At 44.5% G+C, this 13449-nt stretch overlaps 1 protein-coding gene across 1 annotated transcript in view; it reads right to left on the reverse strand.

Annotated features, from left to right (window-relative positions):
- Positions 1–1028: 1028 nt before the first annotated feature.
- The window catches only part of PKHD1 (PKHD1 ciliary IPT domain containing fibrocystin/polyductin), a 388392-nt gene continuing 375971 nt past the window's right edge, over positions 1029–13449 (reverse strand). Inside the window, exons 65-66 of the mRNA XM_038772975.1 lie at positions 12501–12635; positions 1029–1792 (exon numbers count right to left, since the gene is read on the reverse strand). Coding sequence (XP_038628903.1) covers positions 1347–1792; positions 12501–12635 — 581 coding nt within the window. The 3' untranslated portion in view covers positions 1029–1346. The remainder of the gene's footprint in view (positions 1793–12500; positions 12636–13449) is intronic.

Here is a 13449-nt window from a genome sequence, read left to right on the forward strand (position 1 = left end):
TCACTATTGTCTTCTACAGAATTTACTAAGTGTCTAAAACATATAGGGCATTACCTCCTTCCCTTCCCCACAGCACCTGTATATATGTATATATGTTTGTACGTATTTATTACTCTATTTATTTATTTATTTTACTCGTACATATCTATTCTATTTATTTTATTTTGTTAATATGTTTTGTTTTGTTCTCTGTCTCCCCCTTCTAGACTGTGAGCCTACTGTTGGGTAGGGACCGTCTCTATATGTTGCCAACTTGCACTTCCCAAGCGCTTAGTACAGTGCTCTGTACACAGTAAGCGCTCAATAAATACGATTGATTGATTGATTGATTGACTAGGCACTCGGGAAATAAAGCATTGAAGTTAAAGCTCCAATCTTTGTCCACTATCCTGTCAGCCTCTCTGCCTTTCCAAAACTCCATGTAGTTTTCTCACGCTTGTAACCAACTTCCTCAGAAATAACCAATGGGAAATCACCTTTGTCTGTGACCGATTCCCTCTCAAGCTTTGCAGTCTCTTCCCCTTCCCCCTCCCCCAAACCCTCTCCAAAGCTCCCGAGAATATCAATTTCCACACTCAAATACTCACAAGGTGCAAACCTGATACTTCTGCACCGCTCTGGGCTGACGATAATGATTAAATTTTAACTGTGAAATAAAATCAGCCTGCGCAAAAACAGGAAACAGCCTCGGGGTGGGTAAAGTAAGCTCCGGCAGACCAAAGATGGGGTCTTCTCCTGTCCTTCAAACATTCCTACGGGCTGCCCTGAGAGTCCACTGTAACCTCGGCACGGTAATAATGACCAGGCGGACCTCTTCATGAGGAACCTTTCCCATCTGTGCCAAAGTCTTAGGGCAGTCATTAATTAAAGAAGCTAATCAGCAACATCCAACCGTATGAATAGGTAGTACATCAGATTTCATTATGCATTAAATTCCCTCATTTAATCGTATTTATTGGGCTAACTGTGTGCAGAGAACTCTACTAAGTGCTTGACAGATTACGATAGAACAATAATACGATAGAACAATAAACAGACACATTCCCTGCCCACGATGAGGTTACAGTCTTGAGGGAGTTAAACGTCCAAGGATGGAAGTGATGGAAGGCACGCAAGGGTGATGCTTTTTAGCCAACTTGTTATATGTTGCCAACTTGTACTTCCCAAGCGCTTAGTACAGTGCTCTGCACACAGTAAGCGCTCAATAAATACAAATGATTGATTGATTTAGCCAGAACTCCTCTTGGAAAAGCTGGAAAAGGAAGTCAGGAATCCTGGCATTCCTTTGCCGGCTATTGTCACTAGCCTGTCCTTCTCCCTCTGGCTCCCGCAGCAGAAAGAGCATCTCAGAGCTGTTCCAAAATAGGTCCAGCTGGCAGTGAGCTGTGCTGGACGGCCTTTGTGTCCACCTGACAACATAGCTGGTCCCGGTGATGGCAGACCTCGCTATTTGACGTGCCCCCTGACCTCTGACTCCTGTCTTGACTAAAGTTTGGATGCAGCAGCAGGAGCAGGTCTTTCTGTGCCATGTTTTCCAGGTCGTAACCAAACGATCGCTCTCGGGCATCCCGCCAATCCCCGAGCTCACCGCCGCCCTGGGGGGCCAGAGGATGCAAGGTGGGAATGGGTCCATAGCCATGTCCCGGAGCTAGATCCTCCATGGCTGGAGGGCCTGTTTTTCTTTTGCCCGCTCTCTCATGGACAACACAGTTGGACGTCTCTCTTGATCCTCCATTCACAGTTGGTTGGCAAAATTGATCCCGCTTGCCAACAGTGGTCTTCATTTCCATATCTGTGGAAGAATGGGAGCAAGGGAATATATGTATAGTGTATATATGTATATATGCTGTATATATGTATATATGTTTGTACATATTTTTTACTCTATTTATTCATTTATTTATTTTATTTGTACATATCTATTCTATTTATTTTATTTTGTTAGTATGTTTGGTTTTGTTCTCTGTCTCCCCCTTTTAGACCGTGAGCCCACTGTTGGGTAGGGACTGTCTCTATATGTTGCCAATTTGTACTTCCCAAGCGCTTAGTACAGTGCTCTGCACATAGTAAGTGCTCAATAAATACGATTGATGATGAAGGGAAGAAGATTGATTTTGACTGTCCCCATTGTATATTTAGTAATAATAATAACAATAATAGTAATAATGATGATGGCATTTACTAAGTGCTTACTATGTGCAAAGCACTGTTCTAAGCGCTGGGAAGGTTACAAGGTGATCAGGTTGTCCCATGGTGGGCTCACAGCCTTAATCCCCATTTTACAGATGAGGCAACTGAGGCAGAGAGAAGTTAAGTGACTTGCCCAAAGTCACACAGCTGACAAGTGGCAGAGCCAGGATTTGAACTCATGACCTCTGACTCCAAAGCCCAGCCTCTTTCCACTGAGCCATGCTGCTTCTCTGCATTCCCTCTGCATTCTGCACAAACACCACCACTTCCCTGTAGGGGTTTCTACAGTAGCTTCAGAGAAGCAGCGTGGTTTAGTGGACAGAGCATGGGCTTGGGAGTCAGAGGACGTGGGTTCTAATCCTGACTCTGCCACTTGTCTTCTGTGTGACCTTGGGTAAGTCACTTAACTTCTCTCTGCCTCAGTTACCTCAGCTGTAAAATGGGGATTAAAAGTGTGAGCCCCACGTGGGACAACTGATTACCCTGTATCTACCCCAGCGCTTAGAACAATGCTTGGCACATAGTAAGTGCTTTACAAATTCCATAATTATTATTATTATTATTCACATATTCACATTTCACATATCTTCCCCACATTCCCAGTCTAGTTTTAATGAATTTGAAACAATGCATTAACTTACTTTTCCATTTTATCTTTTGCTTCTTTTTCTCTTGTTTATAATGATTTAAGACTGTGACGCATGCTTTTCCTCTTACCTACCTAATATGTCTACCTGTGTCTTTGGGTCCAGCTGGAGGCAGAAGGTCAGAAGTGCAAGGTACTTTCAGATTTAATTACAGTTGGAGAGAACTGGATCGAGTTGGATTAAGTTGGAGAGAACACCACTCAATCCATCAGTGGTATTTATTGAGGGCTTACCATTTACAGAGCACTATACTAAGTTGTTGGGGAAGTACAGTATAATAGAGTTGGTATAAACGTCCCCTGCCCACAACAATAATAATGATAATAATGATGGCATTTGTTAAGCGTTTACTATGTGCCAAGCACTGCTATAAGCGCTGGGGGGGATACAAGGTAATCGGGTTGTCCCACATGGGGCTCACAGCGTTAATCCCCATTTTACAGATGAGGGAACTGAGGCACAGAGAAGTGAAGTGACTTGCCCAAAGTCATACAGCTGACAAGTGGTAGAGCCAGGATTAGAACCCATGACCTCTGACTCCCAAGCCCGGGCTCTTTCCACTGAGCCATGCTGCTTGCACAACAAGTGTAGAGTCTAGATGGGGAGACAGACATTAATATAAATGAACAATTTATAGATATGGACATAAGTGCTACAGGGCTGGGAGTGGGGCAAAAAGCAGAGAGTGCTGGGGAAAAAGAGGACTCAGTTGGGAAAGGCCTTTTGGAGGAGATTTGACCTTGATTTGAGTCTGTTTGAAGGAGAGATGGGTGCAGGGGGAATGGAGGCTGGCAGGAGAATCACAATAATCAAGGAATTAGAGAATAACAATAATAATAAAAATAATAATTGCATTTGTTAAATGCTTACTATATGCAATGTACTGTTCTAAGCGTGGGGGGATACAAGGTGATCAGGTTGTCCCACATGGGGCTCACAGTCTTAATCCCCATTTTACCAATGAGGTCACTGAGGCCCAGAGAAGTGAAGTGACTTGCCCAAATCAATCAATCAATCGTATTTATTGAGCGCTTACTATGTGCAGAGCAGTCACACAGCTGACAAGTGGTGGAGCTGGGATGCAGCATGGCATAGTGGGTAGAGCACGGGCCTGAGAGTCTAATCCAGGCTCTGCCACTTGCCTGCTGTGTGACCTTGGGGAAGTCACTTCACTTCTCTGTACTTCGGTTACCTCATCTGTAAAATGGGGGTTGAGACTAGGAGCCCCACGTGGGACACGGACTGTGTCCAATCTGATTTGCTTATAGCCACCCCAGTGCATGGCACAGTGTCTGGCACATAGTAAACGCTTACCAAAAACCAGAATTATTATTATTACTATTAAGAGTCTACTCTGTGCAATGGACTGTAGTGATGGAAAAAAAAAATACAAGGGTGAGAATTAGACTCCATCTCTGACCCCCAAGGGGCTCCCAAACGAAGAATAGGATGGAGGCAGATGAAACAAATGCAACCATAAAAACAACATAAAAGACACAGATTGTTATCACTTGAGAAGTCTGCAATAGGCAATATAAGGATTATCCAGGGGATTCTATTTTCTTTCCTTTCTTGACTCTATCTGAAAGTCAAAATGTAACTGTATTGAGCAAACCCAAGTGCTTTACCCTATACCAACCCCAGACTTTCAGCATAACTTCACAAAACTGTTATGATCTTACTGTCCCCTGACACTACAAGAAGAAAAACAAGTTCTTTGCTTAGCCCCCTGCTGTGTGGGATCTACTAATAGTAGAAAGACAGAAAGAGGAAAATATCAGAAGCAAAATCCTAAAACAAGCATGCTATAGGTTTCTCACTCCCTAAAGCCAACAATATTTTAAATAGGAAGAATCACATGAGCTATTCATGTTCAATTCCCAGGAAGCACTATTATCCCAACTTGGAGGAGATGTCATCAGCAATCTTATTTATGAAAGATGTCTTCTTCACTTTGAGGGCAGCCCTTTCTAAAATGATGAGCACAGGGATGGTTTCTCTTCGCAGACCAGAAAATAAATAAAAACCTGTCCATGAATGATTCACATGGAGGCTCCAATCAGCAATGTACCTATCAGACTTCCCACCCAAAATGAAAGTTCACTATGTAAAGGGGCCAAGGAAGGCTGGCAGTCTCCCACTGCGAGTTTATAGACAGAACTAAGTCAGCACACATTATGTGTCAGAGCCAACATCACATGAAATCAGAGGCTTTGATCTCAGACCTCCACAGGAAGCTTAGATCTCAGACAAATTAGATAACAAAATGAATTTCTGGCAGATACGTATCCTAAGGCACACAGTTGAACGCTGGTGTTTGGGGGAAGGGGAGTAGCACAGATCTAATCAGGCGAATGGGCCCATTTGTCCTCCTTGGCTCCCCTCCTGCCGTCCCCCTGCCTCTCTGTGTTCATTTAGACAAAGAGATGGGACGTTAGCTAGCTTGCTCTTTCCATGCCTCACACAATTCCTGAAGAAAAAGCAAAAATTAGCCCAGTAAAGCCTATCAAGAGGAATTGTGTACCAGTTCATGTTTAAGGGGCAGAGAGAGAAAGAAAGGGAAGCAGCATGGCCTAGTGGAAAGAGCCCGGGATCAGAAGGACCCAAGCTCTAATCCTGGCTCTGCCACTTGTCTGCTATGTGACCTTAGGCAAGTCACTTCACTTCCTTGGGTCTCAGTTACCTCACCTTTAAAATGGGGGTGAAGAGTCTGAGCCCCATGTGGGATAGGGACTGGGTCCAACCTGATTATCTTGTATCTACTTCAGTGCTTGGTAAGCACGTACCACTTATTTTGCTCTGGGACAAGGGTAAGGGTGGTCCTTGGCACTACAAAAAGAAGTGGTCAGTCATTCAATCATTCATTCAATCGTATTTATTGAGCACTTACTGTGTGCAGAGCACTGTACTAAGCGCTTGGGAAGTACAAGTTGGCAACATATAGAGACAGTCCCTACCCAACAACGGGCTGCTGAGCCTCCATCAGCCATCATGAGAAGCAGTGTGGCTCAGTGGAAAGAGCCCGGCCTTGGGAGACAGAGGTCGTGGGTTCTAATCCCTACTCCGCCACTTGTCTGCTTTGTGGCCTTGGGCAAGTCACTTAACTTCTCTGTGCCTCAGTTCCCTCATCTGTAAAATGGGGATTAAGACTGTGAGCCCCACGTGGGACAATCTGATTACCTTGTATCTACCCCAGTGCTTAGAACAGTGCTTGGCACCTAGTAAAGGCTTAACAAATACCACCATTATTATTATGTATGGGAGAACCACCTAGAGAGTCTTCCCAAGCAGCCTGACCACACTTCCCTCTGGCTGAGAATTTGGCAGCTGCCTTGGCTAAAAGCAATCTGTGTCTTCCTGATTGTGCTGCTGGGTATTAATTTTATTTTTCCTTGCCTTGTGTGTATCATCTACTTGAAAGATCATGGAATATTGTGGTTTAGGAGAAGCAGGAAGGGGGATCTTTTTTCGCTCATCTCTACTTCGGTTTCAGAAAGGACCTGAGCCAGAGAAATTTATGAGCCTACCAAGGAGGGGAGCCAGGAGATGTAAAACAAAACCTTTTCTCAATGCGTTTCCCACTATCTCCACTCAGAAGTCTTCCCACAAATAGCGTTGGAGAGTGGCTGAGCTGAAGGAGGGAGAAATGCCTTCAGATGCCCGTAACAGTAATAATAATTATAATTATGTTACTTGTTAAGCACTTACTAGGTGCCAGGCACTGTTCTAACCACTGGGGTAAATACACATTAATCAGGTTGGACACAGTTCCTGTCCCACAAGGGACTCACATTCTTAATCCCCATTTTACAGATGAGGGAACTGAGGCTCAGAGAAGTGAAGGGGCTTGCCCTAGGTCACACAGCAGACACGTGGCAGAGCCAGAATTAGAACCCAGGTCCTTCTGACTCCCAGGTGTGTGCTTTATCCACTAAGCCACGCTGCTCTTCATGATTCCCTGGCACCCCAGGAAGCCTGCTATGGCAGGTGGGCCCTGCAACGTCCTGCAGATTGGTCTTGGTTGTTTCATCCCTCCCTGCTCAGACACAACTCAAGATGGTTGGCAGAGTTGGTAGGTAGCCAATAGGGGCATTCCACAGTGCACGCCGTCTTGAGCAGTGCTGTTGCATTTAGCTCACAGTTTTTACATTCATTCAATCATATTTATTGAGCACTTACTGTGTGCAGAGCACTGTAATAAGTGCTTGGAAAATACCATTTGGCAACAGATAGAGACAATCCCTCCCCACCACCTGGCTCACAGTCTAGAAGATCCTCCTGCTGGAATCCAGAGCTGAGGTGGCAGAGTGGCTCTGGTGTCTGAACCTCTACGTACGGTAGAAGATCAACCATGGCTCTTATTTCTTCCCTGGGTGACGCTTCCCAAACACCCCAATAGCTAAAGGGCTTGACTTTGGCTCTGTATCCCCTTGATTAGGGTGACATACCACGACAGCTGTAATTATAATCAATTACGGCATTTATTAAGCACTTGCTTTAAGCTAAGGGCTGGGGCAGATACAAGATTATTCATTCATTCATTCAATTGTATTTATTGAGCGCTTACTGTGTGCAGAGCACTGTACTAAGCACTTGGGAAGTACAAGTTGGCAACATATAGAGACGGTCCCTACCCAACAACGGGCTCACAGTCTAGAAGAAGAAAACAGACGACAAAACAAAACATGTGGACAGGTGTCAAGTCATCAGAATAAATAGAAATAAAGCTAGATACACATCATTGACAAAATAAATAGAATAGTAAATATGTACAAGTAAAATAGAGTAATAAATCCGTACAAAAATATATACAGGTGCTGTGGGGAGGGGAAGGAGGTAGGGTGGGGGGGATGGGGAGGAGGAGAAGAAAAAGGGGGCTCAGTCTGGGAAGGCTTCCTGGAGGAGGTGAGCTCTCTGTAGGGCTTTGAAGGGAGGAAGAGAGCTAGCTTGGCAGATGTGTGGAGGGAGAGCATTCCAGGCCGGGGGGAGGACGTGGGCCGGGGGTCGATGGCGGGACAGGCGAGAACGAGGCACGGTGAGGAGATTAGCAGCAGAGGAGCGGAGGGTGTGGGCTGGGCTGGAGAAGGAGAGAAGGGAGGTGAGGTAGGAGGGGGCGAGGGGATAGAGAGCCTTGAAGCCGAGAGTGAGGAGTTTTTGTTTGATGCGTAGGTTGACTGGTTATGAGATCATGAGATCAGGTGCAGTTCCTGTCCCACTTGGGTTTGCCATCTATCTTGTGCCCATTTTATGGCTGTGGAATTGCAAAGTCAGAGAGGTTAAGTGTTTTGTCCAGAATCTTACAGCAGACCAGTGGCAGAACTGGGATAAGAACCTCAGTTTTCTGATCCCCAGTCTTGCGCAGTTTCTCCTAGGCTACAAAAAAAAAAAAAGATGATACCAGATTGGGAACTGTCCCATCTAAGCTGAGAGTGGCTCAGTGGAAAGAGCACGGGCTTTGGAGTCAGAGGTCATGGGTTCAAATCCCAGCTCCGCCAACTGTCAGCTATGTGATGTTGGGCAAGTCATTAACTTCTCTGTGCCTCAGTTACCTCATCAGTAAAATGGGGATGAAGACTGTGAGCCCACTGTGGGGCAACCTGATCACCTTGTAACCTTCCCAGTGCTTAGAACAGTGTTTTGCATATAGTAAGTGCTGAATAAATGCCATCATCATTATTATTAGTCAGCCCCTACCACATCCACCCTGCTAATCGCTTTCATTCATTTTGAATTCTTCCACGTCCACTGGACAACTGGAGCCCTCATTCATTGAGTGCCACAGAATCCTAGGGCTTGCCAAAAGTCATTTCCAGAATGCATGGGGACTTTAACGCCTTCCCACCTGTCCCTTCCCTACTCTCAGAGTCCCCAGGAAGGAAGGGGGAAGGTCACAAATTTGGGGTGTCCTGGGTCAGCCAACTGCAGGACCCTCTCCATATTGCAACCTGCTCTGGATCTGGCAGAAAGATGGATTATAGTTTCTGGCAGCTACCACTACATGCGAACCATTCCCTGCCCTCTTTGCTGGCCCAGGGATTTGATTATTCTGTGACATCTTCTAGAGCCTTGTTACTTCACTGGAAACTCTGCTGCTAAGGTTGGACAAAACTTGGAAAAAATAGGACAGAAATTTTCTCCACCTTCTTGGAGAAGGCTAGAATTACAAATCTCTTTTCTCAGTAATTCCCCTGACTTTTGGTAAAACGGCCCAGTCGACGCCCCTCCGAGCCAACCGATCCCATGACAACCCTTGCTTTGTCCCTAATAATTTATTAATCAGCTTCCACATAAAAAATACAGCTTAATAAAACACAAATGCATTGTTGACGGGTTAACATAGTTAACTTAAGTGGCGTAGATAAGATTCATGTACATGGCCCAATTAGATTACCAGAGAGATTAGCATTACCCTAATGGTTAGCCTAAGACTGGGATAGGACATAGCCTTCCTCATGCAGACAAGGCTGTGAGACCCTGTCAGGCCCCAAGACAGCTCCCACACTGAGTGACTTATGCAGGCAGGAGACCCGAGCAACGGCAAAACAAAAACAGTGCCAGAAGCCCTACAAGCTGCCACCTAGAAGCTAACATCTAACATGGCCCAGATGGAGTAAAATCTTAAAGGAGTTCCAATTTTTCTCCTTTCGTTTCCTTGGAAAATCCCAAACAACCAGAAGCAGCCACTAGAAAATGTCTCTTTAGAGGGTACCGAAGGGTAATCCTGTCCTTTTTTAACCTTCCCAATTCTGCTAAAAAGTGACTCATTATTTAATCTCCAAATCCAAAGCTCAGGGTGCTTTACATTTACTAAAATGGAGGGCTCCTGAGGAAACTGAAGGACCGTCTTGCTTTATCAGGTGTTAGACTGTGAGATGTGAACTTTGTTTGGAACAAGGGGGCCCATTATGCTGGCTAGACTGGAAAGTCTGGGAAAGAGTGATATGACTGGAGGCCCTTCGGGCCAGATTTCCTGAGCCTCTGAGGCCTTAGGCCAGCCTCATTCCCAAGGAAGCAGCATGGCTCAGCAGAAAGAGCCCGGGCTTTGGAGTCAGAGGTCATGGGTTCAAATCCCGACTCCATCAATCGTCAGCTGTGTGACTTTGGGCAAGTCACTTAACTTCTCTGTGCCTCAGTTACCTCATCTGTAAAATGGGGATTAAGATTGTGAGCCCCACGTGGGACAACCTGATCACCAAATTAAAAATATCAGGTTAAAATGATTTCATCCCTTCATCTTAGACTGTGAACCTAATGTGGGACCAGAGACTGTGTTCCACCTGATTATCTCGTATCTGCCCCAGCACTTAGTACAATGCTTGGCACATAGTAAACACTTAACAAAGAGAGAAGTAGTGTTGCCTAGTGGAAAGGGCTTGGGCCTAGGAGTCAGAGGTACATATGTTCTAATACTGGCTTCTCCACTTTGCTACTCCACTTTGCTGCGTGATCATGGGCAAGTCACTTAGCCTCTCTGGGCCTCAGTTGGCAAGTCATTTAACTTCTCCGGGCCTCAGTTACCTCATCTGTAAAGTGATGATTAAGACTCTGAGCCCCAGGTGAGACAAGGGTTTTGTCCAACCTGATTAATTTGTATCTACCCTAGTGCTTAGTACGGTGGTTGGCATCTAGTAAGCACTTAACAAATACCATTAAAAAAACACAATCATTATTACTGCTCTGAAAAATGCTGGACTTAGAGAAATCCAATGCCATATTATTATGACCTAAGGGACAGGTCAGTTGAATATCAGACTGGGAGAACAACATTTCCGCTTGGTATAAAGCCAGAAGAATAATGACAATGATGGCATTTGTAAAGCACTTACTATATGCCAAGCACTGTACTAAGCGCTGGGGTGGATACAAGCAATTCAAGTTGGACACACTCCCTGTCCCGTGTGGGGCTCACGGACTCAATCCCCATTTTACAGATGAGGGAACTGAGGCACAGAAGAGTGAAGGGACTTGTCCAAGGTCACAAAGCTGACAAATGGATTAGGATTAGAACCCAGGACCTTCTGACTCACAGTCCTATGCTCCTTCCACTAGGCCACATGACTCAAGCACAATGAGGGTATGTTAGCAGGGCAGGGAAAACCCCACACCTCCACAATGAAAGCAGTACCCACATCGGTTTATTGGGCTTGTAAACAGAGTTAACTTGTTACTCAACATTTTTTTCTAAGTTTATTTTACACATATTGGTATTCCTAGAGATAATATAGCCGTCCAGCTAAAGAAATGGGAATGTGTCATATTCATTGAGTGCTTACTGTGTGCAGAGCACAGTAGTGTGTGAAGCATACAACAGACACATTCTCTGCCTACAGTGAGTTTACAGTCTAGAGAGGAAGAACAATTACCCTCCTATTCCCATAGAGTCAGAGGATATGAAAGAGGAGTGCAACTTCATAAAATCTAGAACTTTAAGCTGTTGGACTAGGGAGGAGGGAGGAGTACTTGCTTATTTGTTTACATGTTCCTCAGTTTATTTTCCTCTTAGTCTCCCTGTCTTTCCACCTTTAGCATTTTGTGGGTCATCTTTAACTTTTCTTTACAAATATCCCCAAGCTGAGTATGCATTTTAAATGGCCACTAAATATATTTTGAAGATGGTCGTTAGTAGTAGCCTGCTAAATGAGGCCAGACTGTGGGAGATTTTCCATCTCATTCTCATGTCTTCACATGCCCTCCTCTGTCTCCACTCTAGAGTGCAACCACCCACTCTAAATTCCCCACAGCAACATATTCCAGGGGAAACCCAACAAAAATGAGGTGATGTAGGTGTTTATCAAATTCATTAGTGTTCTACAGTCTAATTTGCATGAGGCCCTTTGCCTTATTTCTTTTGGACACCAGGGCCCAAAACTTTTTAAATTATAAATATTGCATATTTCAAGAATCCATGGCAGGAGAGTACTCAGTACACAAAATTACACTCTTTGCTGTGTGTTCAGGAGTGGAGGTCACTGAGCCACCCCTAGATTAATAATAATAATAATAGTACTTATTAAGCGCTTACTATGTACCAAGCACTTTTCTAAGCCCTGGGGAGATACAAGTTAATCAGGTCAGACACAATCCCTGTCCCACACTGGACTCCCACTTTTAATCCTCATTTTTTACAGATGAGATACCTGAGGCCCAGAGAAGTTAAGAGAATTTCCCAAGGTGACACAGCAGATATGTGGCAGAGCCAGGTCTAGAACCCAGGTTTTTCGGACTTCCAGGTTCATACTCTATCTCCTGAGACATGCTTTGTAGTGAGGACATCATGGCCTAGTGGATAGAGCAAGGGCCTGGGAGCCAGAAGGACCTGGGTTCTAATTCCTCCTCTGTCACATGTCTGCTGTGTCACCTTGGGCGTCACTTAACGTCTCTGTGCCACAGTTACCTCAGCCATAAAAAATGGGGATTAAAAGTGGGAGTCCAATGTGGGACAGAGACTGTGTCAAACCTGACCAGCTTGTATCTATCCCAGCACTTAGAACAGTGCCTGGCACCAAGTAATAGTTTAACAAACACCATTATTATTGTTGTCATTATTATTATCATTATTATTACTACCTAGGGATGTCAATACTACTGTGATGACCTGTATTTGGAGAAAGAAGGGTAGAGTGCCCAGGAAAATAACCTCTAACTGTACTAACCCTTGCTTACCTTCTCTGATCGTCCTGGGGTCTTGTCTAGTTCTTTCCTGGGGTCTCCGGAGATGGGTGGGATGCCTGGGTTGGAGGTGGGGGTGCTCCATATTGCCACCCATCTGAAGTTCAGCAATCTCTCCATTCTTTGGTTCTGTGGTAAGAAAGCAATACTATTGGTTTTGCCTTGGATTAGGGATCAGATATTCCTATGGATAAAATGAATTCCTACAATTACACCATCAGATCCGATCCCCTATTTTCATCTATGCTTGCATAAGATGCAGAGATGCAGTGTTGCCTAGTGGATAGAGCCCGGGGCCGGAAGTCAAAAGGACTTGGATTCTAATCTCGGCTCTGCCATTTGTCTGCTCTGTGACCTTGGGTAAGTCACTTCACTTCTCTTCTCTGTTGCCTCATCTGTAAAATGGGAATTATGACTGTGAGCCCCATGTGGGACATGGACTGTGTCCAATTTGATTCGTTTTATCTACCCCAGCGTTTAGTACAGTGCCTGACAAATAGTAAGTGCTTAGCAAATACTGTTAAAAAATGAAAGAATAAAAAATAAATAAAATAAAATAAAGGGGTTGAGCTATGCATTTGAAATGTCTTTTGCTATTAATTGTCTTGTAGGAGTCACGATTCTGTCTGACCAAACTATTTCAGTCTCTATGTCTATGTCTATGTCTACTTGTTTTGTTCGTTTTGTTGTCTGTCTTCCCCCTTCTAGACTGTGAGCCCATTGTTAGGTAGGGATTGTCTCTGTTGCTGAATTGTACTTTCCAAGCGCTTAGTATAGTGCTTTGCACACAGTGCTCAATAAATATGACTGACTGACAATGAATCTATATGTCACCATACCACAATTCTGATAGTCCAATTTTCTTCAACCAAGAAAAGGGCTCACTCCTACATCTTCACACCTTCAGTTTTTGTTGTTCTTTACTGTTTAATAAGCCAGGTTC

Source organism: Tachyglossus aculeatus, chromosome X1, assembly GCF_015852505.1.
Source record: "Tachyglossus aculeatus isolate mTacAcu1 chromosome X1, mTacAcu1.pri, whole genome shotgun sequence".
Classification (NCBI taxonomy): domain Eukaryota; kingdom Metazoa; phylum Chordata; class Mammalia; order Monotremata; family Tachyglossidae; genus Tachyglossus; species Tachyglossus aculeatus.